The sequence below is a fragment of the Leopardus geoffroyi genome, chromosome E1, assembly GCF_018350155.1.
Source record: "Leopardus geoffroyi isolate Oge1 chromosome E1, O.geoffroyi_Oge1_pat1.0, whole genome shotgun sequence".
Lineage (NCBI taxonomy): Eukaryota > Metazoa > Chordata > Mammalia > Carnivora > Felidae > Leopardus > Leopardus geoffroyi.
Genome location: NC_059330.1, coordinates 35441688 through 35468416, shown reverse-complemented (window position 1 = coordinate 35468416; position 26729 = coordinate 35441688). Strand labels below are relative to the sequence as shown.

The window sequence follows — 26729 nt, the reverse complement described above, 5'->3', positions numbered from 1 at the left end:
AAAAATTTCTATTCAGATCCTTTGCCCATTAAAAATTTTTTTTAAGTTTATTCATTTATTTTGAGAAAGAGAGAGAAAGAGGGAGAGAGAACATCCATGCACAGAGAGAGAGAGGGAGAGAGAGAGAATCCCAAGCAGCCTCTGCACCATCAGCACGGAGCCCAATGCTAGGCTCGAACTCACAAACTGAGATCATGACTTGAGCCATAATCAAGAGTTGGCCACTTAACCAATGAGCCACCCAGGCGCCCCGATCCTTTGCCCATTTTTAAGCTTGCCTTTTTCTTATTGGGTTGTAAGAGTTCTTTATATATTCTAGAAACCAATCTCTTATCAGATTTATGATTTGGAAATATTTTATTCCATTCTATGGGTTATCTTTTTGCTTTCGTGAAGGGGTCCTTTGAAGCACAGAAGTTTTAAATTGTGATGAAGTTCAGTGTCTTAGTCCGTTCGGGCTCCTGCGACAAAATACCACAGAGTGGGTAGATTATAAACAACAGACGTTTATTCTGGAGGCTGGAAGTCAAAGATCAGGGCACAACAACAGTCAGGTGAGGACGCTCTTCGGGTTGCAGACTTTTCCCTGTATCCTCACATGAGGCTGGGGGGCTCTGGGGAGCTTCTTTTTATAAGGGCACTGATCACAATCCGGAAGCTCTGACCTCCCGACCTAATCACCCCTCAAAGGCCCCACCTCCACCTTGGAGATCAGCACTGTCACATACAGATGTGGTGGGGAGGGGGACGGGCCTAAACATCGAGACCATGGCATGGTCTCGATGGGTTTGCCTATATTTTCTTTTGCTGCTTCCCTTGGTCACATCTGAGAATCCATTGCCAAATCCAAGAACACGAAGATTTACCCCTCTGCTTTCTCCTAAGAGTTTTTGGTTTAGCTCTTGTATTTAGATCGTTGATCCGTTTTGAGTTAATTTTTGTACCTGATCTAAAGTAGGGGTCCAGCTTTATTCTTTTGCATGTGGACATCCAGTCATCCTGTCCTCTCCCCCATCCCCCACCCCTTAAATATTTATATATATATTTTTTTAATTTTTATTTTTTTAATGTTTATTTAGAGACAGAGAGAGACAGAGCATGAACGGGGGAGGGGCAGAGAGAGAGGGAGACACAGAATCGAAAGCAGGCTCCAGGCTCTGAGCCATCAGCTCAGAGCCCAACGCGGGGCTCGAACTCACAGACCGCAAGATTGTGACCTGAGTTGAAGTCGGACGCCTAACCGACTGAGCCACCCAGGCACCCCTATTTTTTAATTTTTAAATTTTATTTATTTTTGAGGGAGGGAGGGAGAGAGAGAGAGAGAGAGAGAGAGGGAGAGAATGTGAGCGGAGGAGGGGCAGAGAGAGAGAGGGAGACACAGAATCCGAAGCAGGTTCCAGGCTCTGGGCTGTCAGCCCAGAGCCCACTGCGGGGCTCGAACTCGCGTACCACGAGATCATGACCTGAGCAGGAGTCGGACGCTTAATTAAGCCACCCGGGTGCCCTGAAATATTTATAAAACATCCAGTAACGGCTCATGGAATTCTGGGGAGCAGCAGTTGGGAAATGCCAACCTACAGGATCAGATTCAAGTTTCTTAGCCTGACCAAAGGCGCTCACCATCTGCGCCCAACTTACCTCTTCCCACTTAGTCTGGACGGGTCTCTTGGTGCTCCTCGGCAGTACTGGATTTTCCCGCCTCTGTATCTAAGCACATGCTGTTCTGATGCTTCCCCCCACCCCTACCCCTGCACCCACACAGCAGCCCCCTTTGTCTGCTGGAGTTCGCTCGCCTTCTAAGGAACGGGAAGAGCTAAGACTTGTTGGGTGCCTGCTGTGTACTATTTCCCTAAGCAACTTATTTGTATTATCCCATTTAATTTTTACAATAACCCTATGAAGTATATCCTCCTATCATCTCCATCTTACAGATGAGGAAGTCCAAGTTCAACGTGAGTAAGTAACTTGCCCAGGGTTACTCAGTGAGCAGGTCATGGAGGGAGAATCTGAACCCAGGCCATCTGACCCCAGAGTCCCTGCTCAAGAGGGGGACCCGTCACTATCCCCCCACAAGCTTTGCTGATTGCCGCCACTCTGCCCACTGCCTCATTAGTACCAAAGTATATTTCTCGGGCTCTACGATGTATTTCGCTGAGACAACAAATTAGCGAGTGAGTAAAAGAATGAATGGAACTGCATTGTCAGAGCTGGAAGGGACCCAAGCGATGGTGCACATTCCAGGATAACAGCTTGATCTGACGGATAGGGACGTTCTGAGACTCGTCCAGGGTCACAAGGCGGGGGCAGAAACCGTGTCCGGACCCGGCCTCTTCACCTCCAGCCTCACAGTTTGGACGGCACACCTGCTGTACCTCGTTTCGACACACATTTATTGAGCGCCTTCTCTGTGCGAGGCCCCAGTCTGAGCTCCATCTGAGACAAACAGGATGAGACCCCTGGGATCTCTATCTCTCCTCCCAGGAACGGGGGTGCTTAGGCCTGTCAGGGCTCCTCCTGGGCTTCAAGACCCTCCTGGTCCACCCCCCCCCCCCCCCCCCGTGTAAGGCCATCCCTGGGCTCCGGCCCAGCTTTCTCTGTTCTCTTGCCGGGAGAAGCCTCAAAGGGAGGCGGCAGTTGGCCAGGGGCACAGGGCGGGCCGGGAGGAAGGACCCTGGGTCCGGTTCATTTCCTGGCACCCTTGTTTGCCGCGTGCCCCTGGCTTCTGGTGGCTGTTTCCACCCCACCCACAGCCTCCCTGGATGCAGGGGCAGCTGGCCAGAGTCTGGAATTCTCCCACCATCCTCGGCCTGGCCCTCCCCTCAGAGCCCAGCAGATCAGGACTAGAATCCTGCTCCCCTCTGGAATGGTGTGACCTTGGGCATGTCGCTTTGTCAGTCCGGGCCTTTGCTTCCTTCTGGAAAAGCAGATCACAGGACTGACCTCACAGGCTCCTCCTGAAAAATAAAGGTCGCAATCTACATAAAGAGCTTGGCACAATGAGACTCCCCGTGAAACCTGTCACCCCTTTTCTCAGCCTAGCTCTCCCCATTTTCCTCCTCCAGGAAGAATTCCAGGATGCCCACTCTCCACCGGTCCCCATCTCTGTGTTGGAGTCCCACTCTGAGCCCCGGGGAAGGCCAGCCAGGCTCCTCTGTGATGGGGGTTCCCCAGGGGCTGATAACTCCACTAGCTCTTGGGGGTCCATTTCCCAGGCACAGAAACGTCCATGCACCGCAGTGAATGGAGCCGAAGGGAACCCACAAAGGAGCCCTGCGATTTGTTTGATGGACCAGAGAAGCTTCAATCTGAGGCATATCACTGACCTCCACTCCCAGCAGAGCAGTGTCGTAGGAGCTATGGGCAGGGTGGAGAGAGAGGGGGGCGGTCTGGGCTTGCCTTCTCTGAGAGTCAGGGCTGTTGGGGGCCCTGTCGTCACCCACCCCCCCATCTCAACAACAAAAAATAACATTTATTGGCCTATTTACTCTGCGGCGGGCCCTGTGCACGTTCTTATCTACTCTCCGCAACGACTCTAGGGTTAGAGTGCAGTTATTAGCTCCAGTGCAGACAGAGAGACTGAGTCACAGAGAGCTTAAGCAACTTCGCCCCAGCTAATAAGTGACATATGGCCCAATATGGCGAGCGCTCTATCCGAGGGAAAAACAGGGCTGTGCCAGAGCAGAAAGCATCCGTTGAGGCCCAGGGAGCTGGGACTGGGCCTCGATTGGCCTTGATGGAAGGGGAGCTGTCGATGGGCAGGAAGATGCTGGCATGTTGCTTTCAGGCACTCCGGGCAAAGGTCTCGAGAAAGGGGCGAGCCGGATTTGGGGGATGATCTCCCTCCCCCACGGGCTGGAGCCAGGGGGAAAGGATGGGAGTGGGGGGTGCAAGGACCAAAGGGAAGCAGGTGGTCGTGGAGGAACCTCAAGCCCCGGGCTGAGCAGCGAGTCGTCTAAGGTTAGTTTTGAATAGGGTCAAGGTAGTAAAGCCCTGGGGCCAGGTAATGATTGTCCAAGGGAAGAGAAGGGAAGGGCACAGGGGGTGGTCCCATGCCAGGTGAGCCTCAGGTATGGTCTCAGTTATGTCCCAACTATTCCCAGAGTTGGGCATGACCGTCACCTCTTGGCAAAGAAATGAGGGTCAGAGATGACTAAAGGTGAGTCAGAGGCTGATGTGCATTGGGGTAGGGGCTCTACTGCCCGGCACACTGGCAGCAAGGACAGCTGTGCATTGTTCAGACGTCTAAGGGTGTCTGTGGGGGCAGAGAAGAGGGTAGGCAGGGAATGAATGAAGCGGGGGCCTCGGGGGTGGTAACCAAGAGAGTTAGAACAAGAAGGGGGCCAGAGGGAAGAAAGGACAGAGCTGAGGCCTGGAGTCCAGGGTGCAGGTGGTGAGAGACCCTGGGAACTATCTCAGGGGAGCCTGCTGCGGGCCAAGCCTGACCCCAAGGAGCCCGGTTGACATCCAAGCTGAGGCTAGTGCTTCTGGGGAAAGGCCTCTAGGATCTTCCCTCTGCCGGAAGGTTTGGAGCGCGCCACTTTGGGGGGCCCTCCCGGACTCTGGCCTTGTGTGCCTCCACCCCTGTCCCGGGGCCTCTGGCAGATTGCCGAACACACCTCCACCTAGGAGGCCCCGGAGGTCCCGCGGACTCGCCAGCTACTGGCTACTGACCTCTCCCCGCATCCCCTGCACCAACGCGTCACCGGCTCCTGTCCCCACCCTCACCCACGTATCTCTCACGTCCATGTACATCTCTGCAGCAGGGCAGGTCCTCGTCCTTTCTCGGGTCCATCCCTGCATCCGCCCCGGATCGGTCTTTTGAATCCGCAAAGGCTCTCAGCTCACTCGCAGGGGTGAGTGAACGCAGCCGTTGCCTTCAGTTCCAAGGCCGGCAAGCCGAATCCTTTCCTGAGCGTGTCCCTTGCAGCCTCTGTGATTGCTGCCCAGCTGCCCCGCCCGTGGCCCCTGGCTGGGCCCGTGTCCCCATGCGCATCTGATTGTCTCCCCCCACCCCACCCCCCACACCGTACCCCTGAGTTCCATCTCATTCGGCAGTCCAGATGGGCTGTGCCCGCGCTCCGCCTCCGAGCCACGGTCAGGAGTGCTGCCCAGAGCAGTTCTGCCACCGAGGAGTGGCCGTGACGTCCCCCAAGCCCTTACAACTCTTCTTCCCATCAGAGGAGCCCAGGACAAGGCAGGGAAGGGACCTCCAGAGGGAAAAGCCCAAGACTCGGGGGCACTGTTTTGCAGGAAAGTGAAATCCCTTCTTCACTGCCCATCATGCTAACTGGGAACCAGTAAGGACAGTGCCAGGGGCCTGCCTGCCACCCCCCTCCATTAAATCATTCTCTGTCCCAGCCCTGGCCTCTTCCCTCCCTCCCCCCTACCTTCCTGCTGCCTGAATCATTTATAACCCAGGGCCCTGGGCTCTGTGGGAGATGCTGTAACATCCTGCCCCATCCCTGCCAGGGAGCCCACGTGCTACCCTGCCAGGTGAGCTCCCTGCCTTTTAATAAGAACGTTCGGGAGACAAGGCCTTAGGGCAACAGGAAGGTTGCCTCATGGTGAGAATTTCTGTGATCCTGGCAGGAAAGGAGAGCGCCCGTTATGAGGAGGGGAATTTCTGGTACCTCCCAGGTCAAACTCCAGAGGGGTGCTCTGCCTTGCACATCAGGCTCGGGGTCCTGAGAGCAGAATTTGTTCCCGTCCCCAACCCCCACCCCCTGCCCCCTAGCTCACCAAAACTTGCAAGCGCATTTCAGATCAGGGGCAGCTGGCGTCACTGCCCTTCCACTCACGGGTGAGGTCCGCAGCGAGGGCTGGGGGGTGGAGTGCTCGGATGAGGGGCACGGGCAGGGAGAAGGCTGCAACCTGTGTTACTCAGGGCCCGGCTGGGTCTGCAGTGGGTGGGGAGGAGGAAGTGAGTCAGTGGGCACAGCAATTCATGCCTCAGAATTCTGACTTTCCTTTTCAACCCACTGAGCCAAGACATTTGTCCCAACAGGATCCCAGGGTGGGGGAGGGGACGGGAGCAAGAGGATATTTACGAGACCGAGCTGGCCTCTCACTCACCTCTCCTGTGTTCCCTGATTTAGGGCCGTACGGAGCATGTGGCCAACTGAATTCAGCTGGACACACGGTGGCTGAAGATGCACTACCGCGTGTGAGTGACCGTCACGGGTGCTGGGAATACAAGTGTAATCAACAAGGCAGCACAACTATCTCGTAGTGAGTCACTTCTGGGCCTCAGCTCTACTGTTTTCCAACAAACCTGTGCGTCGGGTTTCTATAATCACACTGCAAGCCCAGACTGGAAGTCACCGTAAGGCCTAGAAGATTCAAGAGTGACTGCGTGGCACCCCCATTGCCCGTCCATCCCCCGCCCAGCCCTAAAATACAATGTGGTGCAGACTTAGGCTGTTTACATTTGAGAGCTCTCTGAACGTGGGGTCAAGGTGAAAGCTCGAATATGGGGTCAAGGTGAAGGTCTCCCTGGAAGATGTTCTGGTTCGTCTCTGACACCCCTGGAGGTTCTCAGCTCTGTGCCAGGCCATCGTAGGTTGTCAATGAATGTTTGAGGCTGACAGATTCTGAGCCGGGGACCAGGCGCCTGCCGGTATCTAGGTCACAGGAGAAAGGAAATCTGATAAACCCATTCATGCTTCACGGCTCCTCCCTCCCTCCTCAGTAATTTGCATTTCCAATTCAGATCAGAGATAGAGACCTGAGTCTTAATTCAATAGCAGAGATCTCATCCACTTAGTTCAACAAATATTAGGAGCCTTAGGACACACAGGATGCCAGCGAGGGAATAATGAGAGATCTCCTCCGGCCCTTTCGTTGCACAGATGGGGAAATCGAGGCTCGGAGGAGGAAAGTAACTTGCCCAAGGTGAGAAGGCCGAAAAGAGCCTGCACTCAACACACACACGGCACCCCAGTTCTGCTCCACCTCTCTCCCCAGCTGCCTGTGCACACCCCATCTGCGTGCTGACCTTCCTGTGAGGACTGAGCAAGCCTGGGGCTCTGGGCGAGCGAGATGGGGTCGGGGGTGGTCACCCAGAGGAAGGCTAGCGCAAACCCAGCAAGCGCTAAATAAACCGAGGCGCCTTTATAGAATCTTGACGTTGTCATTGTTGCGACTGAGGAAATTTCACCCCAAACCAGGCCCCGGCTCTTCTGCCCTCTTCTGTCCCGAGGCCCCCGTCTTGCTAGTCCTTCCCTTCTCCCTTGTCCAGATACTCCTCCTCCAAGAAGCCTCCCTGCCTTTACAGCACAACCCAGAGTTGGCTTGTTGCCAGGCTCCCCCAGAGGCAGACGGACCCCACCCAAGGTTTTGCTTGATCTCAAGACTGATGACGCCACACACACGCCAAGAGGGCATGAAAAGGTTTGTTATTTACATAATTGAGGTCTCTGGGGGAGAGCAGGGCTGGCGTGTGGAGCAAGGTCTGAACCAGCCAGGGAGAGCAAGGAAAGGAGATTGCCTTCTTGTGGTTGGGGAGTGAGATCAAAGTGAGCGTTTGAGCAGAGAAGGCCTGACGGAGTTCGAATCCTCCATGGATGCCAAAGGAGGGAACACAGCCCCCCAGTTTTATTATCAGCTTGTCCAGGTGTGGGGCAAAGGGGAAGAGGGAGGGGGGGTGCTTACAAGCTGTCAGCAGCCAATCAAAAACGGGACTCCGAGGGGCGCCTCGCGGGGGGCGGGGGGGCTCCGTCGGTTAAGCATCCCACTTTGACTCAGGTCATGATCTCACTGTTTGTGAGTGTGAGCCCTGCCTCGGGCTCACTGCTTGTCAGTACAGAGCCTACTTCCGATCCTCTGTCTCCCGTTCTCTCTCTGCCCCTCCCCTGCTTGCTCTCTCTCTCTCTCTCTCTCTCTGTCTGTCTCAAAAATAAATAAACATTAAAAAAAGTTTAAAAAATGGACTCTAGGGGCGCCTGGGTGGCGCAGTCGGTTAAGCGTCCGACTTCAGCCAGGTCACGATCTCGCGGTCCGTGAGTTCGAGCCCCGCGTCAGGCTCTGGGCTGATGGCTCGGAGCCTGGAGCCTGTTTCCGATTCTGTGTCTCCCTCTCTCTCTGCCCCTCCCCCGTTCATGCTCTGTCTCTCTCTGTCCCCAAAATAAATAAACGTTGAAAAAAAAAATTAAAAAAAAAGTGGACTCTGGGTCCTCCTGAGGCATGTTATTTATGTGTCTCTGTTTTTCTCTGTCTACCTTTGTAGTTACTAGGGCTCCTTCTCCACAGAGCAGAACTGACGTGATAAAGTCAACTGACGAATGAGACGAAGCCGTGGATGACACATCACTGGAACCAGAGGACTTCAGAACTTTGTCATGACGTTACGGTTTCCCTTTCTGAATCTCTCTAGCCCAGAGACCCTTCCAGTGTCCACGTCTCCCTCCATCCCTGCTCTGTCTCCCCCAGACCTATCTGACACTCCCCTACATTCCTTAGCTGGAGTTCCCCCCCCCCCACCAGGCGCCCTGCTCTGGCTCCCACATTCCCTCAGGATACTCCCCTAGAGTGGAAACACCATCCCTCCTCCCTTTCCTGCTCCCAGCCCTGGGATCGGACATGCTGGTCATTCCTGTTTGGGATGGCCAAAGAGATAATGCCTGGCATAGAGCCCATCTGTCATCACAGGACGCTCAAAGCTGTGTCAGGTGGGACCCCTGCCCACACTAAGTGGCCACCCTGGCCCCCGCTCTCCTGGCCCTGGATGTCACCCCTCCTCCAGGAATGCAGTGGAGGACCCAGTAGCCAGCCCAAAGGGGAACAAGGTAACTGGTCAACTTCCATCCCGGTCAGCTTCTTGTTCCTTGACCTTAGATGGCCCTGTGGGCGCTAGACTAGAAGGCAGACTACGGGGAGAGGCTGGGTGGCTCTGGGAGTCACAGCCCGGGAACAGATGCTGTCCTAAGGGCAGACAGGGATGGATGTCGTCTCGCAGAACATCACAGAGAACGCTGTTACTTCAGCTGCTTTCATTTAGATGCATCTGGCTGTCTGACCAACATCTGCCTGGGACTCGTCTCTTAAAGACATAGGTGTGGTCAGGGGCTTCCGGTCCTAGCTCCGACTCAAATGAGCTGTGTGACCTTGGACATCCAGACTCCCTCATAAATCAAGTGAGGATGATAATCCTGACTTCACAGAGAGGCCAGGAGGGTGAAATAAAAGTCTGCACGTGAAATGATTCATAAACTATAACGTGCAAGTCCCTTTCCAGCCTCTGAATCTAATTTTGTACTCCCAGCTCTTTATTCCTCTCCTTAAAGAGGGCTCCAAATTGTACAGGCTTCAGGCTCTACCCCCACCCACCCCCACCCCCGGAAAAACCTAGAGCTGCCCCAAGTATTGTACAAGTGTTAATGATTAGCATAAGTGGTCAAGGAGGACTCTGAGGCCAGATAATATAGGATTAAAATCCGAGCTGTGTGGTCTTCACCAAGTTGCTTAACCTCTCTGAGCCTCGGTTGCCTCATTTTAAAACAGATAATCTTCGAAGATTGTTGCGAAGCTTTAATCTAATAATCTTTGTAGGGGCACCTGGGTGGCTCAGTCGGTTAAGCGTCCGACTTCAGCTCAGGTCACGATCTCACGGTTCGTGAATTCGAGCCCCGCGTCGGGCTCTGGGCTGATGGCTCGGAGCTTGGAGCCTGCTTCCGATTCTGTGTCTCCCTCTCTCTCTGCCCCTCCCCCGTTCATGCTCTCTCTCTGTCCTAAAAATAAATAAATGTTAAAAAAAATTTTAATAATCTTTGTAAAGCACTTAGCATAGTTCCTGCTGCATGAGCACTTGCTACATAGTAGTTTTCTTCTTACTATTATAAACTCTCAGAGATAGGCCCTCTAAGTCGAATTTCAAGAGAGCGAGTGCTGAGGCCTGAATTTCTGGGCCAAAATAAGAACGTTCCTTCAGCCTGGAGAAAAGAATGTTCAGCGGAAGTGGGTCTTTGTGCTTCAATATGAGAAATCTGAGTCAGATTCAAGAAAGTAGATAGTGACCTCTTGAAGTTCCCTTTCGGTTAGATTCTTCGGAGGATAACGAGACCTTTGGGGCCCCGCCCACCTACCTCCACCTGGCACCACCCATCACGCACCTATGGGGGCTCCGTCCCCGCCCAGTCTCCAAACACTCCGTCTGAGCCCGAGTAGGAGAAGGAGACCTTTGGGATTCTGCTGGGCTGGGCCCTGAAGGCAGGAGTGGATGAGATACGTGTACGGTCTGGGCCCAGCTCCCTGGCCACACAGTGCGTTCTAAGGAGAAGGGACTCATTTCCACCCCGACGAGCTTATAAGGGAGACGAGAAGGCTCAGCCCTTTGGAGGAACTGCTGTCTTGTGGCTTACTACAACTAGCAATGCTTGGTTATTACCACTGCTAAATATCCGTCTGGCTTTGCTGAGGGACCACTCCCAGCCCGGATCAGGGTGGGCGAGGGCGGGTAGGCAAGAGAAACCAATCTCGACAAGGACAGCGAAGGGCCTGGGTGCGAGGAAGAACGTCCAGAGACCGCCAGCCGCCTCTCGGGGACTCACAGCGCCGCGGAGGCGAGCCGGGCGCATTCCAGCCAGCGGCGCGCGGACGTCGGTTCCCAGATACGCCAACGCCGGGGCTCTCCAGCCGGGCCCGCAGAGGTGGCCGCGCCTGGAACTGCCTTTCCAGCAGCAGTAGCAACCGGAGCAAAGCGGCCGGACAAATCCCACCCCCGGCCCCGCCCGTCCAATCCATCTTGCTCGGGCGTGGGGGTGGGGGGTGGGGGTGACGCTTCTTGGGAGAAGCATGGGGCGGAGAAGGGAAATCCAAGCCTTTGGGGGCTCCCGACAGGTGTTTGGGGCTGAAGGCGGAGCCTGGTGAGGGAGGATGAAGAGGGAGGGGCGATGCTGCCCCTTTAAGAGGCGGTGGCGGAGCCGGGACCTTTTCTCTTTCCCCGGAAGGAAAGCGGAGCCCCGGCTGGGCGCGCAAGGTGGGGAGGTGCGGGCTTGGGCGTGGGGAGGCGGGGCGCGCGCGGAGGGAACCCCTCCCTCCGGTCTTCCTTGCGGTCCACCGGTCTGCGTGCCCAGAGCCGCCGCCGAGCCGGGATCGAGGGCCACAGTGCGGCCAAGGGGGCGCGGCCAGGACCAGCTGGGGTCAGGGTGCCCGGGGCGGTGGGGGGTGGGGGGGGGCGGTGACCCGGCGGCCGGGCAGGCGGGAGAACCGACCCGCGAACCTCGGAGAGGAATCTGAGAGCGCAGACCCTGAGAGGACGTGAGACTGACCGGGGCCGGGGGCCAGAAACTTAGCGCGGCGCTGCGGCGCTCAACGACGCGGCCCGCGCGACTGTTCTGCGGTGGCGCGGGCAGCAGGTGAACAGGTCCTCACTCCCAGCTCCGCACCCTCACGCGCTGTCGCCCCGGCCCCCGCTCCCGCTCGCAGCCATGGGCCCCGGCCCCCGCCGCGCCGCCTGCGTCCCGCGCCCGATGCTCTGCGCGCTCGCCTTGATGGTGGCCGCCGGGGGCCGTGTCGCCTCCGCCTTCAACCTGGACACCCGATTCCTGGTGGTGAAGGAGGCCAGGAACCCGGGCAGCCTCTTCGGCTACTCGGTCGCCCTCCATCGGCAGACGGAGCGGCAGCAGCGCTACCTGTAAGTGAGGCTGGCGGGGGTGGGGTGGGAGGGAGGGTGTGCGCAGGGTGCGCGGATCCTTAGCCGAGGCGCAGCCGGGCTTCCAGGCCCGCGGGGCCGCCGCCGGCTCTAGGGAGCCGGGATTAAGGGGGCGGGGACCTGGGCAGCCCTTCTGTTGCCAAGGTCTGGCGGGAAGTGGAGGGGTTGGGTAGGGGATGGGGTCGGTAATCGCTGGCAAGTGCTGACCGGGCCAGAACCTGCCTAAACTCAGCCCCTGGGCTCTTCACACCTCTCTTGATTGGAAGTGGGATCCCCGTTTCCTGGGCACCCTCCCATTCTGTAAACCGAGGACCTCATGTACCGAGTATTTCTCTCCAGGGCTGGGACCTGGGGAAAATAAACACCTAGTGGATCCCTCTTCCCCCGTTCCTGGGAAGAACCCGTGGGCGTATGTATTTAAGCCCTCCCAGGCCTTTACACCTCGCATTTTAGTCGGCCGGCCATGCCAGCCACACCCTCCCTCTGCAGAGCCGGACTGGAGGGCCTCCTCAGCTGCTGGGCAGTTGCTGGGTGAAGTGATGGGCCAGCGTGGGCGTTTGGAGCTGTCCAGGAGCTCCCTCTGACCCCTTGAGGATGGGGAAGTCGAGGGAGCTGTCCCACCTCCTGCTTGGTCTCCTGCTCCCCAAGCCACCCCCAGCAGGGACGCCCTCCCACCAGACATCTTCCCTGCATTCCACAGATTCATGTTGAATCTTCAGCCCTGAGTGTGTTTGTTTTGGTTTGAAGAGGGAAAGAGTGTTTTTCTCTTCTGGTCGCCTTCCCCAACAGCTGTAAGGAGAAGGAGGGGGAACAGCTAGCCACAGGGGAGAGGAGAGAAGGAGATTGCATCCAGCTGTTTGTGTTTCCTCCCCCCATCCCCCTTGCCATGGTGCACACTCGTGTCTAGAGGGGCGTGTGCAGGTTTCAGAGGGTTCTCTGCCATGGGCTCTGGTGCTGGGGTTGGCATTTGGGAGAGAAAGGCAGCTGGGGCAGGGGAGGCCACCCCAGGGGGGAAGGAGTTATGACAGGTGGGCAGGCCCCCCCCCCCACCTCTTTGGGCTGGGGGACCTGCCCGACATCTACCCCCACCTGGTGTCCAACTCCAGCTGAGCGAAAGGACATAGGCACATAGGGTGTTATTGAAGCCTTTCCCAACGCTGGCTGGGGCCTGCAGAAACTTGAGGAAGCTTGGAATATCCAAAGTCCAAACTCTGCCCCGGCCTCAGCCTCTGCCCCTGCTGGCCCAGCCCCAGCCCAGTCTACCTACCTCCTTGGCTTCCATGTCACTTCTGCAGGGGCCCAGTCCACCACACCCTTCCCAGCACAGCGCCAGCAACTTCGGGCTGCTCGTGGCGAGCCCTTCGTCTTTTGGAGACCCTAAGTGACCATCGGCACAAGTTTCTATGTTGGTGCTCTTTCCGCCCCAGCCCCAAAAAAGATTTTCGGATTTTTCAATCCTGAATCTGCATGATATAAGGCAGCATAGTGTAAAGAGAAGATCAGGAAGGCAAGATTAAATAATGAAAAGCTGGAGTAAATAATGGATTCTGTAAGCCCCACCCCCCACCCCACCCCCACGTGGCCTGGGGCAAGATATTTCCCTTCTCTGGGCCAGTTTTCCCCAAAGAGGGGTTGGACCTGGATCTATATGCTCCTTCCTGCTTCTGTTGGCCTATAAGAGGCAACTTGGCATGGAGGAGAGAGAAAAGGTGCCAGAGTCCCACTGCCAGTTTCCAGTCTTGGATCTGTCACTAATATCTGAGTCTTAATTTCTCTGCATGTCAGGGGGAGAACAACATGACTTCTAGTTCGGCTTTCGTGAGATAGTGTGTATATCTCTGTGCTGTGTGTATGCCTACGTCTCCAAGGAGCAGTTTAGGGCTCTTGTGCCAGAGCCGGGCCCTCACTGACCAAGATGGCTGAGCAGAGGACCTCTACTTTTCTTCCTGGGCAGCTGGAGATGGCATTAGGCGTGCCAGGAGCCCAGAAGGTTCTAAAACGACTGCACCTTGGAGAGGCAGGTAGTTCTAGATAGAGTTCTGGGCCAGTCTCTTGGATGTCCTGTCTTTCCCGGGGGTGGCTCTGTATCTTGGCTCATCTCTCCTCCTCTCGCCGAATTCTGCCCCTTGGCCCTTGGGGAGAGCCAGCCGGGCCAGCTGGGTTTAGCTGTGGCCAGCTGTGGAGCCAGATGCGAACAGCTGCTTGAGGGGAACCGACAAGTCAAGTCTTATATTCTGTTAGCCGCAAAGCCCCTCAGAAAGGGGAGAGATTTCATGGTCCTGAAAAAACTCTTGGCCTGGGGTTCCTAGAAGGTTTCTGGGAGATGCAGGGGCCCCTGAAAATATCGTGTGTCTGTGTATTGTTCTGGGGGCAGAAGGAGGGGAGGAGTGTGGTTTTCATCATATTCTCAAAGAAGGCCTTATTCCAGAAGCGGTTAAAAACCCAGGTGTGGACCTCTTTGTTCACCTTTATCTCTGGACCGGATTTCCCCGTCTGCAACATCAGAGCTCTCTCCAACCCAGCTTCCCAGTCTCTGGAAGTGAGGGGTGTGGAGCAGGGCCAAGGACTAAGGACTTTGGGCTTCTTGGCGAGACGCATGAGGAGCCCGGGGGAAGCAGAGGGACTATTCCTCTGGGAGATGGCCCCTGCCCCCAGCCCCCTGCACCTGCTCTGTACTTCCCTCCTGGGAATCCAGTTGTCCTGGTCTGGCCTGACCTTGTGGGCTATGGAAGATACCTCTGGGGCTCTCTCTCCCCTTTGCCCTTGCCTGGAAGCGAGGAGCCTGGGGCAGCGGAGGTGGTTGTGGCTCCCGGCAAATGAGGTCATATCTGAGGTAGGTAGGTAGGAACCAGGCTTGCCTGCTGTGCTCTCCTAAAACATGTGTCCCGGGGCAGGGCAGACGCCTGGCAGCTTCCAAGCCTCGTGCCAGAGGAAATGGGCAGAGCAGCCGTGGCTGCAGGAGAATTCCTGCACGCGTGGTACCCTCTTCCTCTGGCTCTCTCCAGTGACCAGTCCAGGCCAAGGAGGTTTAAAATTGGGCAGGAGGCAGGGGAAGGCTGATCTGGTAGAAAAAGAAGTGGAAGGGATTTGGCCAGAGCTAAACAAAGGAGGAAGGGGATGTCTGATGCAGTGCAGGGGACTGAGGTTAGATGGCACGAAGAACGCCCTAAGGAATCAAATACGGAAAAAATACTAAGGAGCCAGCAAGAGGGAGATGAAATGAGAAAGACTCCTTGTTTTGGGCCAAGGCCTCTTTCTCCTGTCCTCTCTCATTGTCTTGCTGCCTCCAGCTTATTGCTCTGGTTCTTGGGCTGAGTCACCAGAAGGGAGAGGGGGCAGCGTAAGGCAGACGTAGGGGGAGGACGGAGAGGGCCACAGTTCAGCTGCCACAGGAGCAGCCTCTGGGGAGATGGCTAATTCGGGCAGCAGGACCCGTTTCCTGGCCTGAGGAGTAAGGCACCGGGCCTGTGGTCTGAGTGCTGGCCCTTCTGGTTCCTCCAAGGTAACTGAAAGCTTCCCACTTGAGTCACCCCAGCGCCCCCCCGAAGCCAGGGACCTGGGAAGTTGAATCTTACAGGCGGTCTCTCTGAGCATCAGCCCACCCCAGGGCCCCCCAGGGGGCCAGCCTGGTGCCTTAACTGCTCCCGGATCCCATTCCCCAGCCTCCTCCCATTCGGCTGCTTTCTGCTTGGCTGTTGCATTAGCTTTGAACCGCTCCGGGAAGAGTGATGGGATGGGGGTGAGGAAGTGCTTTGATGGGACTTGGAGCTCGAGGGACTCCCCAGAGGCCAGGAGGGGGCTGTCTGGCTGGAGCCAAAGGAGAGGCTGAGGAGGCAGCTCTTTGAAAGCCCTCGAGAGGTCATTTCATCCATCCCCCTAGTTCTCAGAGGGCCCCAGCCCGGCTCCAGGAGAGGGGCTGTCCGATCTCCCTCCTTTCTTCTGTGCTCCCAGAGCTAGGTAAAGCATCCCTCTAGCTTCCCTTCTCTTCTGACTGCTGCCCAGAGGGTGGGCTCAGGGGTGGTCTGGGAGGGGTCAGCTTTTGGACTCACTGATCTGGACCAGACCCGAAAGCAGGTAGCAGAGGTGCTCATTTGCATGGTATTTTACACTTCAGTTTACGTGCCAGTAAGGTCTCTCCCACACCTGGCTGTGGCTAGAGGAAGCTGGACCTGACCTTCAGCACAGGCCTTCCCCCATCCAACTCCCAGTCCTCTGGCTATAGACCCACTGGATCCCGGGCTGGGAGCCAGAGGGCCTTAAAGGGCCTCCGAGCAGGCCAAGTAGGAGCTAAAAATACTCGAAAGGGTTTGGTGGGGGGGGGGGGCTCCCTGTGGAATCTCTGGGAAAGGAGGGGCCTAGGATGTGGGGCTGGAATTAGGGCACCAGCCCTGCCCCACTGCCCATCAGTGGGCACAAGGCTGGTGCAGGGTGAGGGCCGAATGGGTATAGATGGCAAAGGAATTTCTTTCAATCTAGTTGCCATTCGTGCCTGGCTCTGCCTGCTCGGTACCCCAGGGGGCTAAGAGGAGGGGCCCCTCCGCCCATGCCCTCTGAGATGAGCAAAGCTAGGAGGTCACGGTCACCCGGCTCCTCAGCCATCTCACCACCCTCCCCCATCCCAACAACTTGGTCAGGGCTCAGGGGGGGGCCAGCAACACCGCCTCTGCATTTCGCGCCCTGGACTGCAACCGGGGCTCCCCAGGGACTCCTCGCCCACCGAGGCCTGGACCTACCCCTTCAAGGTCACGGTAGCCATCCCTCAGCCTCTACCTCCAGCCAAACCTGAGCAACCGTGCTAGAATGCCCCACCCCCACCTTAGTGATTCCACCCCTGTGGAAGTGCCACTTAGGTCCCGACCTCTGCTCCCTCTAAACCGAACTAGTCTGCTATTTGCCCTTGGTTCCAGTTCCCCTAAACCCGGTGGGGCAAAGATTCCTGGGTGCTTGGGTGGAGGGGGGACACCTGGGAGTAAGTTAAGGCCAGTCCCTGATGCCACAAGGAGTCAGACGGACGGTGCTCACGTTGGCCATGACTTCATAGTCAGAAAGCCCTCTTGAAGAATGAACCCCTTTGTCCCCCCTCCAGGGTTGGTGGGACAGCTGCTGTCCCCATTTTACAGATGAGGCACTCACAGCTCAGAGAGGGAAAAGAGATTGCCACACAAGGCCGAACAAACCCCGCGAGCAGGCCGTCAGGGTTTTTTTCCCCACAGGCTGGCTGGAATGTTCCTTTCCCACGGGCTTTTGCTTCTGTCTCTCACCTGTCAGTTGCGCCGGGGGCAGATGTCCATGGGTGGTCAGGCAGCGGACTCACCGGGCACCCTCTCCGGCCCAGACAGTGGATGACTAACCGGGCCTGGCTGCCACCCTGGTGCCCTGCCAGCCTTCCTGCCCGCACCTCCTAGCACTGCTCTGCTTAAAGAAGCCGCACCCCCGCCCCCAGCCACACTTCCCAGGGTGAGGTCTGAGCCCGAGGAGTGAGGTGCAGGCAGAAGTCCCGCCCCCTTGCCAGCACCCCCAGGCAGCGCATTCCTGACATCAGTGGGCGGAGGCACCCCACGTCCCAGCATGCCCGGGCCCTGCCCTGCCCCCTCCTTGCAGCCCTTGCTTACAGGTCCCAGGAAGGAGCTGCAGGTGGGGCCGTTGCTGTGCACCTCCAGACTCTGGCAGGAAGCCCAGAGCCCAAGTTCTGAGCCGGAAGCCTCAGGGTGATAGTGTTGCCGGGGCCAGATGGAGGGGTACCTAGGAGGTACCCATCACCCAGAAGGCTGCGTCCATCAGGGTCTGGGAGGCGGGCCTGGCCGAATGTCCAGAGGCTGCCGGGAGATGATGCCCCAAGAGCAAGGGGGACGTAGAGCTGTCTTCTCAAACTGAGGTGCCCATGTTAGATATGCAGGTTCCAGGGCTCCACCCCCAGATGCAATTCGGACAGTCTGTGGTCGGCTGAGGGCTTTGCTGTTTTAACAAAGATGCCAGAGATTTCTGATGCTGGTGGGCTAAGGACCGTCTTCTGAGATCCTGCTTCCAGGCTGATCTGCCTTCCTCTCCAATAGCCACCTCTCTGGGACGGGATGGGTGGCCAGGGCCCTAAGCACCCTTGGAGGAACTTGCGGTTAGCATCCCCAAAGACGGGTTCTAGGCAGGCTGGGGGCAACGTGATTGTCCTCGCCCATCCCCACGCTGGTGCCCACTGCCAAGAACTCTGCCCTGCGGCCCCATTGTCCAAAGTGTCAGGTACCCAGCCCCCCGCACCTTGTATGCCTGTCTCAAGGTGGTGGTGGTGCCGTGTGGGGGGAGAGTAGGTATCACCCAAGTCACTTCAGGGCCCTGCTGACCTCGGCTCATCTGGCTGTGGTTTAGGGGACACTCGCTGCATTCACTCGTTACCTCCTATTCTTTGGTGCCAGCCCCTGGACCAAAGTCCTCATATACTTTAGAGGGGAAGGACCCAGGCCTCCAGCAGCCCACCCCACCCCTCACACGGTTTCCCCTCAGGCCCCCCGGAAGTTGTCCTGTGCCAGGATTCCTCCAGACTTTCTTCCGGTCTACCTTCGCCTCAGAAGCCAAAGCATTCCTTCCAGAAGCCAGATCCGACCGTGTCACTCAGATGCCAAACATTCCTCCCCAAACCCAGATCTGCTCCTGTCACTCCCTTGTTTAGAAAAATCCTTCTGTGGCTGCCCTTTCCACCCTGCCCTCCTGTGTGGCCCCACCCCGCCCCCTGCCCCCCGCTGTACTAGGGGCCTTGCGGATCCTGAGTCACCCTGCTTGCTCATACTTCCTGGCCTTTGCACATGTCGCACCTTTGCCTGAAGTGCCTGCCCTCCCTCCCTTTCTTCCTGGTGACTCCTCATCGTCATCGGCACAGGCCGGGCTCCCCCTTCTGTGTGCCTCCCTGACTGCTCCCCACACTGGATCTGGGCAGATTTGCTCCCCGCTTTCGTCTCCTGAGGCACTTACTTCAGATGTCTGTTTTCTTGCTGGCCTCCCCTGCACTGGCCACTCCTGGAGGGCGGGGGCCAGCATCCATTCATCTCCTGACCCCAGATCCTGGCACACAGCCCGGCACCTGGGACCCAGCAATTGCTCTGGAAACATGGTGAACAGGGAGTTGTTTGAAGCAGGCCTTGGGGAGTCTGAGCTCGGGTTCACCAACCTCCTTGCCCCTCAGGCTCCTGGCTGGTGCTCCCCGGGACCTCGCCGTGCCTGATGGCTATACCAACCGGACCGGTGCTGTGTACCTGTGCCCGCTCACTGCCTACAAGAATGACTGTGTGCGGATGAACATCTCTGAGAAAAGTGAGGGGAAGGCGCTGGGGATCAGCGCTGGGTCAGGGGTCTGGTGGAGGGGGGTAGCACAGAGAGAATGATCTGGAGGAGCTATCAGGCTTACCTGGGCAGTTTCTAGTCCCTTCTTGTCCAGCTGGGAGGAGGGAGCTCTTAGAGGAGAGTGGGACCACATGGGATTTGTGGAGCTGAGATTAATGGCGGGCTGGGGGAGGGGCACGGGGGGGGTGCGGGATGCTGTCTGCAGGAGTAGAGGTCCAGAAAGACCAACCCCGGCCCTCAGAGGCTCCAGGCACAGGGAGGATGAGTGCCCCGGCTCACGATCCCTCCCATGCCGACAGGTGACCCTGATCATCACATTATTGAGGACATGTGGCTCGGGGTGACTGTGGCCAGCCAGGGCCCTGCGGGCAGAGTCCTGGTAAGTGGGTACTCACTGTCAGCTCCCCCCACCCCAGCCCTCTCCTTCATTTCCCAGCAGCTGGGGAGGGAAGCAGAGGGCAGGGGAGGGGTCTTGGGTAACTGAGCTGGGACCTTGCAGATGTCCATTTCTATGCCTGTATGTCTCCAGGGGCCTGAGTGTCCCTTCGATCCTACTCTTATGTGGCAGTGGGGTGGGGGGAGGGGTGCTGGCATGCGCCTAGGGCCTGGCATGGCTTGGGTCCTGTCTGAATCACCCACTTCCTCTCCCCCCACCCCCACCGCCACCCCTCCCCCCGGGGTGCTCACCCTTCGTGGGAACGAGCTGAGGGAACTGTGAGGAGGAAAGGGCAGAGAAGGCCTGGGGCAGTGCGGCCTGGGCCCGCTCCTTCCTGACAGGCTGCTGGCGGAAGAGGCACAGCCCTGCTGACCCCAGCTCACCCGGCTGGGGTTTGGGGGCCACTCCCTGCTGTCACTTGCCAATTCCTGGCTGCATTCTTCAGTGTCGGCCCCTGGGTGGGGGGGGTCTCAATTTCTGAATCCCAGATAGACCGTTCTTTTTTTCATAAAAATTGATGTGAAATTTACAGCGAAATGTACAGATTTTACCTTTTAGTGAGTTTTGACACATTAAACACCTGTGTCAACAGATACCCATTAAAGAAATACTTACATCACTCCGGAGAGCGTGTCCCCTTCCAATCAATCGCCACCCCCATAGTCATCCTTGTTGCAATTTCCGTTACCTTTGAACACTGTGTTAAACTCCGGGTTTGCATCAAATCCCGGAGCTTAAAACTGAGACGCTGTTTTAGAGCCGTGTTATGGATGGTGTGGTCTAAGATTCCATTTAAGGCAGTCCTAGATCCTGGGCCCTTCGACAATTGTCTGCTGACCCGTCTGTTCATGCCGCAAATGTTTAGTGAGCACCTACTGTGTGCCGCGCAGTTTGCTGGCACCGGAGGCTTAGCAGTGACTCAGGCCCATGGCTGGAAGGAGACACAGAAAGCAAGCACACGAGACCCAGGCCTAGTTCTGGATTTCACCTGACCCCTGGCTGTTTTACAAACACCTTGTTCTCATCGATTTACCCCACAACTCTTTGTCGAGCCCCTCTAGTGTGCTGGGAGGGGGTATGACAGGGGCAGAGCAGTCTAGCCCAGTACTGAGGAGCTCAGACGCAGGAGCCTGACAGCCTTGGTTGGAGTATTCTCTGCTTCTGTCTGGGACCCGAGAGCCTGGATCCCACATCCCCTCATCCTTTCCCCTTTTCCTTTTGCCAAGATCGTAAGCCACTCTCCCGCCCAGGACCTCCCGGCCTTCCAAAACGTGTTCCCAACCTTCAGAGCAGATTTCCAAATCCCGGAAAGGAGACGCAGGTCCAGGTGTCACTGTGGGAAGAAAAACAAGCCAGGAGACCTCTTCCAAGTCCTCCCTAGCAAAGCCAGAGGTGCACAGGGCCAAGGAGACAGCGGGTCTTCGGTCCCTGCTACGGGCTCAGGCTGTGTGTGTTGCGGGGGGGTGTGTCCCCAGGTCTGCGCCCACCGCTACACCCAGGTGCTGTGGTCAGGGTCCGAGGACCAGCGACGCATGGTGGGCAAGTGCTATGTGCGGGGCAATGACCTCCAGCTGGACCCCACTGATGACTGGCAGACGTACCACAATGAGATGTGTAACAGCAACACGGACTACCTGGAGACGGGCATGTGCCAGCTGGGCACCAGCGGTGGCTTCACCCAGAACACTGTGTACTTCGGCGCTCCGGGTGCCTATAACTGGAAAGGTGGGGACCAAGGGGGATGGGAGGAGGAGCACCCACTCCCAGCCAGCCCCCCCCCCCCCGCACCCGGGACAGCCAGCCCAGACCCTCCCCACCAGAGGGAAGAAGAGATCTCTCTGCCCATATCGGCAATCGCCAGCACCTCTACTATTTTAAAGCGCCTACTATGTGCCAGAGGCTTTACACGTATTATGTTAAGCAATCCTCAAATACTCTTATGAGGCAGGTATCATTATACCCATTTCATGGAAAGCTGAGCCTCCGAGAAGTAAAGTAAATTGCCCAAGGCCAACAGTAAGTTAGGAAACCTGGACTGGAGCGCGGGTCCATCTGACTCCACTTCAAGAATTTGAAACCTTATTAAAACCATAAAACATGCTCCTGGTACGACTGCTGACTGGGGCGGAAGGATTTGGTAAAACAAAGAGTTTAAGTGCCCCTCCTCTCCCACCCACTTCCCTCGTCCTGTTTCCCTGTGCAGATTATTACTAAGTGTCTCACGGAACCGCCGACTTATTTTAGGATATATAGATCTCTCTCTCTTTTTTTTTTTATTTTTTAATGTTTATTCATTTTTTTTTTCAACGTTTATTCATTTTTGGGACAGAGAGAGACAGAGCATGAACGGGGGAGGGGCAGAGAGAGAGGGAGACACAGAATCGGAAACAGGCTCCAGGCTCTGAGCCGTCAGCCCAGAGCCTGACGCGGGGCTCGAACTCCCGGACCGCGAGATCGTGACCTGGCTGAAGTCGGCCGCCTAACCGACTGCGCCACCCAGGCGCCGCAATGTTTATTCATTTTGAGAGACTGCGCGTGCGCGTATGAACAGGGGCAGGGACAGAGACACAGGAGAGAGAGAATCCCAAGAATCCGCCTGACAGCACAGAGCCCGACGTGGGGCTCGATCTCACAACTGTGGGATCATGACCTGAGCCCAAACAGCCACAACCAAGAGTCGGATGCTTAGCCGCCTGAGCCACCCAGGCGCCCCCAGGATATGCAGATGTCTTTTTAAAGATATCTTTTTAAAACACACACGCAAACAGAATCACAACTAAACGTGCTGTTCTGCTACTCTCTCTTTTCCACTTATCAATAAGCTATGGGCATTTTTTCGCATCGGTACCTATAGGGCAATCTTTTGGGGGCCTGTAGAGTATTTCTTTGTACCAAGAGCCGTGCTTGTAACTGCTGTGCCCCACACTGCCGCTCAGGTGTCTGAGGGCTCCCGTCCCTTCCACGTCTACCTGTGTCTACCACACGTGTTGTAGCCACAGTGAGCCTTCTGTCCTTACTGCATCCTTGTTATTGTAGAATCAACCGGCAGAGAGAGGCCTTCCTCTTGACCAACAGGTAGCCCAGGGCATGGTTGTAGCTCGACTCACCTGAGACTGAGGCCTCTGCTCAGTCCTCTGGTCCTGCCTCCCCTGCCCCCTGGTCCTTTAGAACCTCAGCAGGGCAGTGGCTACTCTCCAGCAGCAGACCCACAGAGCAGGGGACAGGTAGGCAGCCTGAGTTTGGGGGCAGAACCAGGAGATAATAGCCTGGCGTCTGGCCTCAGGGTCTAGAGTGAGGGAAGAGTCATCTAGTATCCAGGAGCCTGGATGACCAGATTCTAGCCGTGTCTCTTGCAACTGCTTCCCATCCCCGAGCCTTGTTTTTTCTCATCTGTAAAACGCGCATCATCATTCTACTTCACAGCATTATTAAAATAAAGGGGACGGGTTTTGCCAATGGCAAAGTGCTCACAAATAGAAGGGGTTATTATTGTCCTTCTTGGGGTAGGGGTGGCAGGGGGACCTAGATAGGGAGGATGAAGACAGTGGTGATCTAAACTCCTCTCCTCCCCCTCCCGGAAATTCTTGCGAAGGAAACAGCTACATGATTCAGCGGAAGGACTGGGATTTATCCGAATATAGTTACAAGGAGCCAGAGGACCAAGGAAACCTCTATATTGGTGAGTCCAGCTGTGGTGGCTCATTGGGTGGTAGAGGAAGAAGGGGGTTCAGTTCCTAGCCTGCTGGCCTCTCACCTTCTGTGCCTGGTACGACAGCGAGGCCACGGTGCAGGTGTGAGGAGTGCCATTGAGTTCAACTAGCACACGCCCGTTGAGCACCGCCTATATGCTGGGCCTGTTCTGAGCACCCGAGATGCAAGGTCTCTACCTTCACGGAAGTCACAGTCCAGTGTGCGGGCGGGATTGGAGGCTGGGCGTCCACGGTCCACTTTCTTTCCCAACTTGGGATAGAGGAATAGAAGATATTTGGGGGATTTGGGGGGGGGGCTGGGTCCAGAGTGGAAGGGGACAAAGTGTACTGAGCCTTGATTGACCACCCTCCCCTCATCCCAGGGTACACAGTACAGGTGGGCAGCGCCATCCTGCACCCCACGGACATCACGATTGTGACGGGTGCCCCACGGCACCGACATATGGGCGCTGTTTTCTTGCTGAGCCAGGAGGCAGGCGGAGACCTACGGCGGAGGCAGGTGCTGGAGGGCACGCAGGTGGGCGCCTATTTTGGGAGCGCCATTGCCCTGGCAGACCTGAACAATGATGGGTGAGAATCCAGGGACATTCTCGGGGGCCAGGGGGAATGGTGAGGGGGGCAGGCTTGTGCAAGCCACAGGGCAGAGAAATGGAGGGTTGCGGTTGTTCATTTGTTTGCATGCTGTTTACAGGGATTTGCAAGTCAAATTTGCGCGTTGATTTGCAATTAGACACTAGGCGATTCCGGGTATTTACATGTCAATTGCACGGCACCTGCGTCTCCGTTTGTCAGTTTATGGTTCTAGTGGATGTGGGTTGTTTGGGTGTGATCTGCGGCTCCATGGCTTCTCCAGGACACACGGTTCCTCTTAAAGGGTCATGTTGGCCTTCCCCCGTCCTTCACGTGACCAGAAATGCCATTTGTATAGCCATGTGTTCTGGCACAATTGTACCTGCTAAACAAGAGTTCTGTTGTATATTGGAGGCTGACCCCACACTCCCATTTCCCCTCCTTCTCTCCTGTGCAGGTGGCAGGACCTCCTGGTGGGCGCCCCGTACTACTTTGAGCGGAAAGAAGAGGTGGGGGGTGCCGTCTATGTCTTCATGAACCAGGCAGGCACCTCCTTCCCTGCCCACCCCTCCCTCCTTCTTCACGGCCCCAGTCGCTCTGCCTTTGGCTTCTCTGTGGCCAGCATTGGTGACATCAACCAGGACGGATTCCAGGGTATGAGCCAGCACTCCTGCCCCAGCACACCCACTGACTGAGTGCCAGCCGCATACCAGCCTTGGCAGGGCCTGAAGAGGAGACTGGGGCCCGGGGCCAGGGAGCTCACAGCAGTCATAGAGAGAGGCCGTGCAGAGGGAGCCACCAGAGGCAAGCTCGGTGGACCTCCTGGAGGAGTGGATGTACCACTGGGCATCGGAGTCTGGGCTGAGTGTGCACAATGGAGGGGAACAGAAGGGGCACAACATGAGCATGGGGTACTTGCCCTCATCTGCCCAAATTGAGTGGATGTGGGGTGTTCACGTCAGAGATGAGACCGGAATGGCCTTGTGGAGACGGGGTAGACGCTGTGAAAGCCGGGTGGAGGAACTGGGGCTTTACGTGTGGGTAATTGCGGAGGGGTGTCCAGAGAAGGTTTTGGGGCAGGGATGTGATCTGATAGCTTGGTACCTTGAAAGATGATTCTGGAGGGTGATATGGAATGATTGGGGGAGAGCAAGGCTGGGGTATTAAGATCAAGAATGTATTCTTTTTTTAAAATATTTTTTTTTTAATTTTTTTTTTCAACGTTTATTTATTTTTGGGACAGAGAGACAGAGCATGAATGGGGGAGGGGCAGAGAGAGAGGGAGACACAGAATCTGAAACAGGCTCCAGGCTCTGAGCCATCAGCCCAGAGCCCGACGCGGGGCTCGAACTCCCGGACCGCGAGATCGTGACCTGGCTGAAGTCGGACGCTTAACCGACTGCGCCACCCAGGCGCCCCTTAAAATATTTTTTATGTTTATGTTTGAGAGGGAGACAGAGAGACAGAGTGCAAGGGGTTGGGGGGGTGGGGGGGGGCAGAGGGAGAAGGAGACACAGAATCCGAAGCAGGCTCCAGGCTCTGAGCTGTCAGCACAGACCTTGACGCGGGGCTCGAACCCACAAACCGTGAGATCATGACCTGAGCGAAAGTCAGATGCTTAGCCAACTGAGCCACCCAAGTGCCCCAAGAACGTATTATATCAAATGTGGGGTGTTAAGGGCTGGGACAAAATGGGAGCCCAGATATAGAGGGTGTCCTGTGCTCTACAGGGCTTGGGGACCAATTAGACCTGGGGTGTCAAGGAAAGGGGACAGATTAAGGAAGAGCCTGGTTGCCATGAGAGCACCCCGCTTCTCTGGAAACCACTTTTTCTGACAACCTTGATTTCCCAGAACATACCTGAGAACTGAAAGGAAGGCAGAGGAGCCTCTAAAGAGCCAAAATAGGTGCTAGAAAGTTCGGTTAGCAAAGCCTAAGCATTTACTGATAGAAGAGTTGTCTGGTTTCTAGTCAGGACCTACTTACTTTTCCTTTACATACTTTTCTAACAAGCTTCGCTTTCTGGTTACCTAGGCCTTGTCAGATCAAAAACGGCAAACTAGAAAGAGTGTAGTAAAATTTAAGAAGATCATAAAACATTCGGGGCTTATTTGTGGAAATACCGGTTAGAATTTAAAAAAATTTGTTTAATGTTTATTTATTTCTGAGAGAGAGAGACAGACAGAGCATGAGTGGGGGAGGGGCAGAGACAGAGCATGAGGGGGGGAGGGGCAGAGACAGAGCATGAGGGGGGGAGGGGCAGAGAGAGAGGGAGACACAGCATCAGAAGCAGGCTCCAGGCTCTGAGCCATCAGCACAGAGCCTGACGCGGGGCTGGAACTCACAAACCGTGAGATCATGACCTAAGCCAAAGTCGGTCGCTCAACTGCCTGAGCCACCCAGGCGCCCAATACTGGTTAGAATTTTAAAAGTCTAAAGTCTAACGAATCTTAACAAGAAAAGTTATCGTGTGATTAAAATTCCAGCCCCCAGTGGTAGACAGACAGGGACTCAAACTGTCCTCTTTTCTACTCATTAGTTGTGTGATTCGGGGTTTTCTGAGTCTGCTTCCTCACCTGTGAGATGGGATGGGAGTACCTTCCCCCCCTAGGACTCTTGTCAGGATTAAATGAGGTCAGTGCTTGATAACTACGTGGCAAAGTCACCAATGGGGAACCCTTCTTTTTGTGGCCCTGCTGGTAAATGCGATTAGAAGAACCGGGTATCTGAAGGGGAGGCTGCTGGAGGACATGGAAAGTACTATAACAAGGAAAAACAAACACTAGGCCAGGAATCTGGAGTTTAGGCCTGCCCGTTGGCGTTAACTTGCGGTATGGCTTTAGGTAAGTCATTTGCCTCTCCTAGACCTACTTTAAAAGGAAGCAACTGGGCTCACGATGGTCCCGGTTTTAATCCCCAGCCATCGAGCTCTGTTCCCTGATGTTCTGAAGCACCGCCTGGCAGGGTGAGGTCAGTTTCATGCTGGCCTCTGTGGCCTTGGAGCACAAGGCTGGAGGGACAGGGGGCCCACGGTACC

At 56.2% G+C, this 26729-nt stretch overlaps 1 protein-coding gene and 2 long non-coding RNA genes across 9 annotated transcripts in view; 2 read left to right on the top strand and 1 right to left on the bottom strand.

The window, feature by feature from the left end:
* The first annotated feature begins 559 nt into the window (after positions 1-559).
* LOC123603487 lies at positions 560-3994 on the top strand. The gene is made up of 3 exons (XR_006714910.1): positions 560-571; positions 913-915; positions 3879-3994. It is a non-coding gene; the product is annotated as an uncharacterized LOC123603487 (long non-coding RNA).
* Positions 1435-17022, bottom strand: LOC123603486. Of its 6 annotated transcripts, XR_006714906.1 has the most exons (7): positions 10382-10735; positions 6426-6620; positions 6073-6329; positions 5740-5897; positions 4120-4252; positions 3233-3354; positions 1435-2954 (listed from the first exon to the last, which is right to left on the bottom strand). It is a non-coding gene; the product is annotated as an uncharacterized LOC123603486 (long non-coding RNA). The 6 variants fall into 6 exon arrangements; XR_006714909.1 differs by lacking the exon at positions 10382-10735 and adding an exon at positions 16909-17022 and having other exon boundaries at positions 1435-3354; XR_006714904.1 differs by having other exon boundaries at positions 1435-3354; positions 10382-10733.
* ITGA3 (integrin subunit alpha 3) overlaps positions 10743-26729 on the top strand; it is a 31289-nt gene continuing 15302 nt past the window's right edge. For both annotated transcript variants that reach the window (XM_045488454.1, XM_045488455.1), the window contains exons 1-8: positions 10743-10972; positions 11422-11629; positions 18819-18946; positions 19276-19355; positions 20888-21137; positions 23005-23091; positions 23485-23692; positions 24150-24346. In XM_045488454.1, the coding sequence (XP_045344410.1) occupies positions 10870-10972; positions 11422-11629; positions 18819-18946; positions 19276-19355; positions 20888-21137; positions 23005-23091; positions 23485-23692; positions 24150-24346 (1261 nt within the window). In that variant the 5' untranslated portion in view covers positions 10743-10869. The remainder of the gene's footprint in view (positions 10973-11421; positions 11630-18818; positions 18947-19275; positions 19356-20887; positions 21138-23004; positions 23092-23484; positions 23693-24149; positions 24347-26729) is intronic.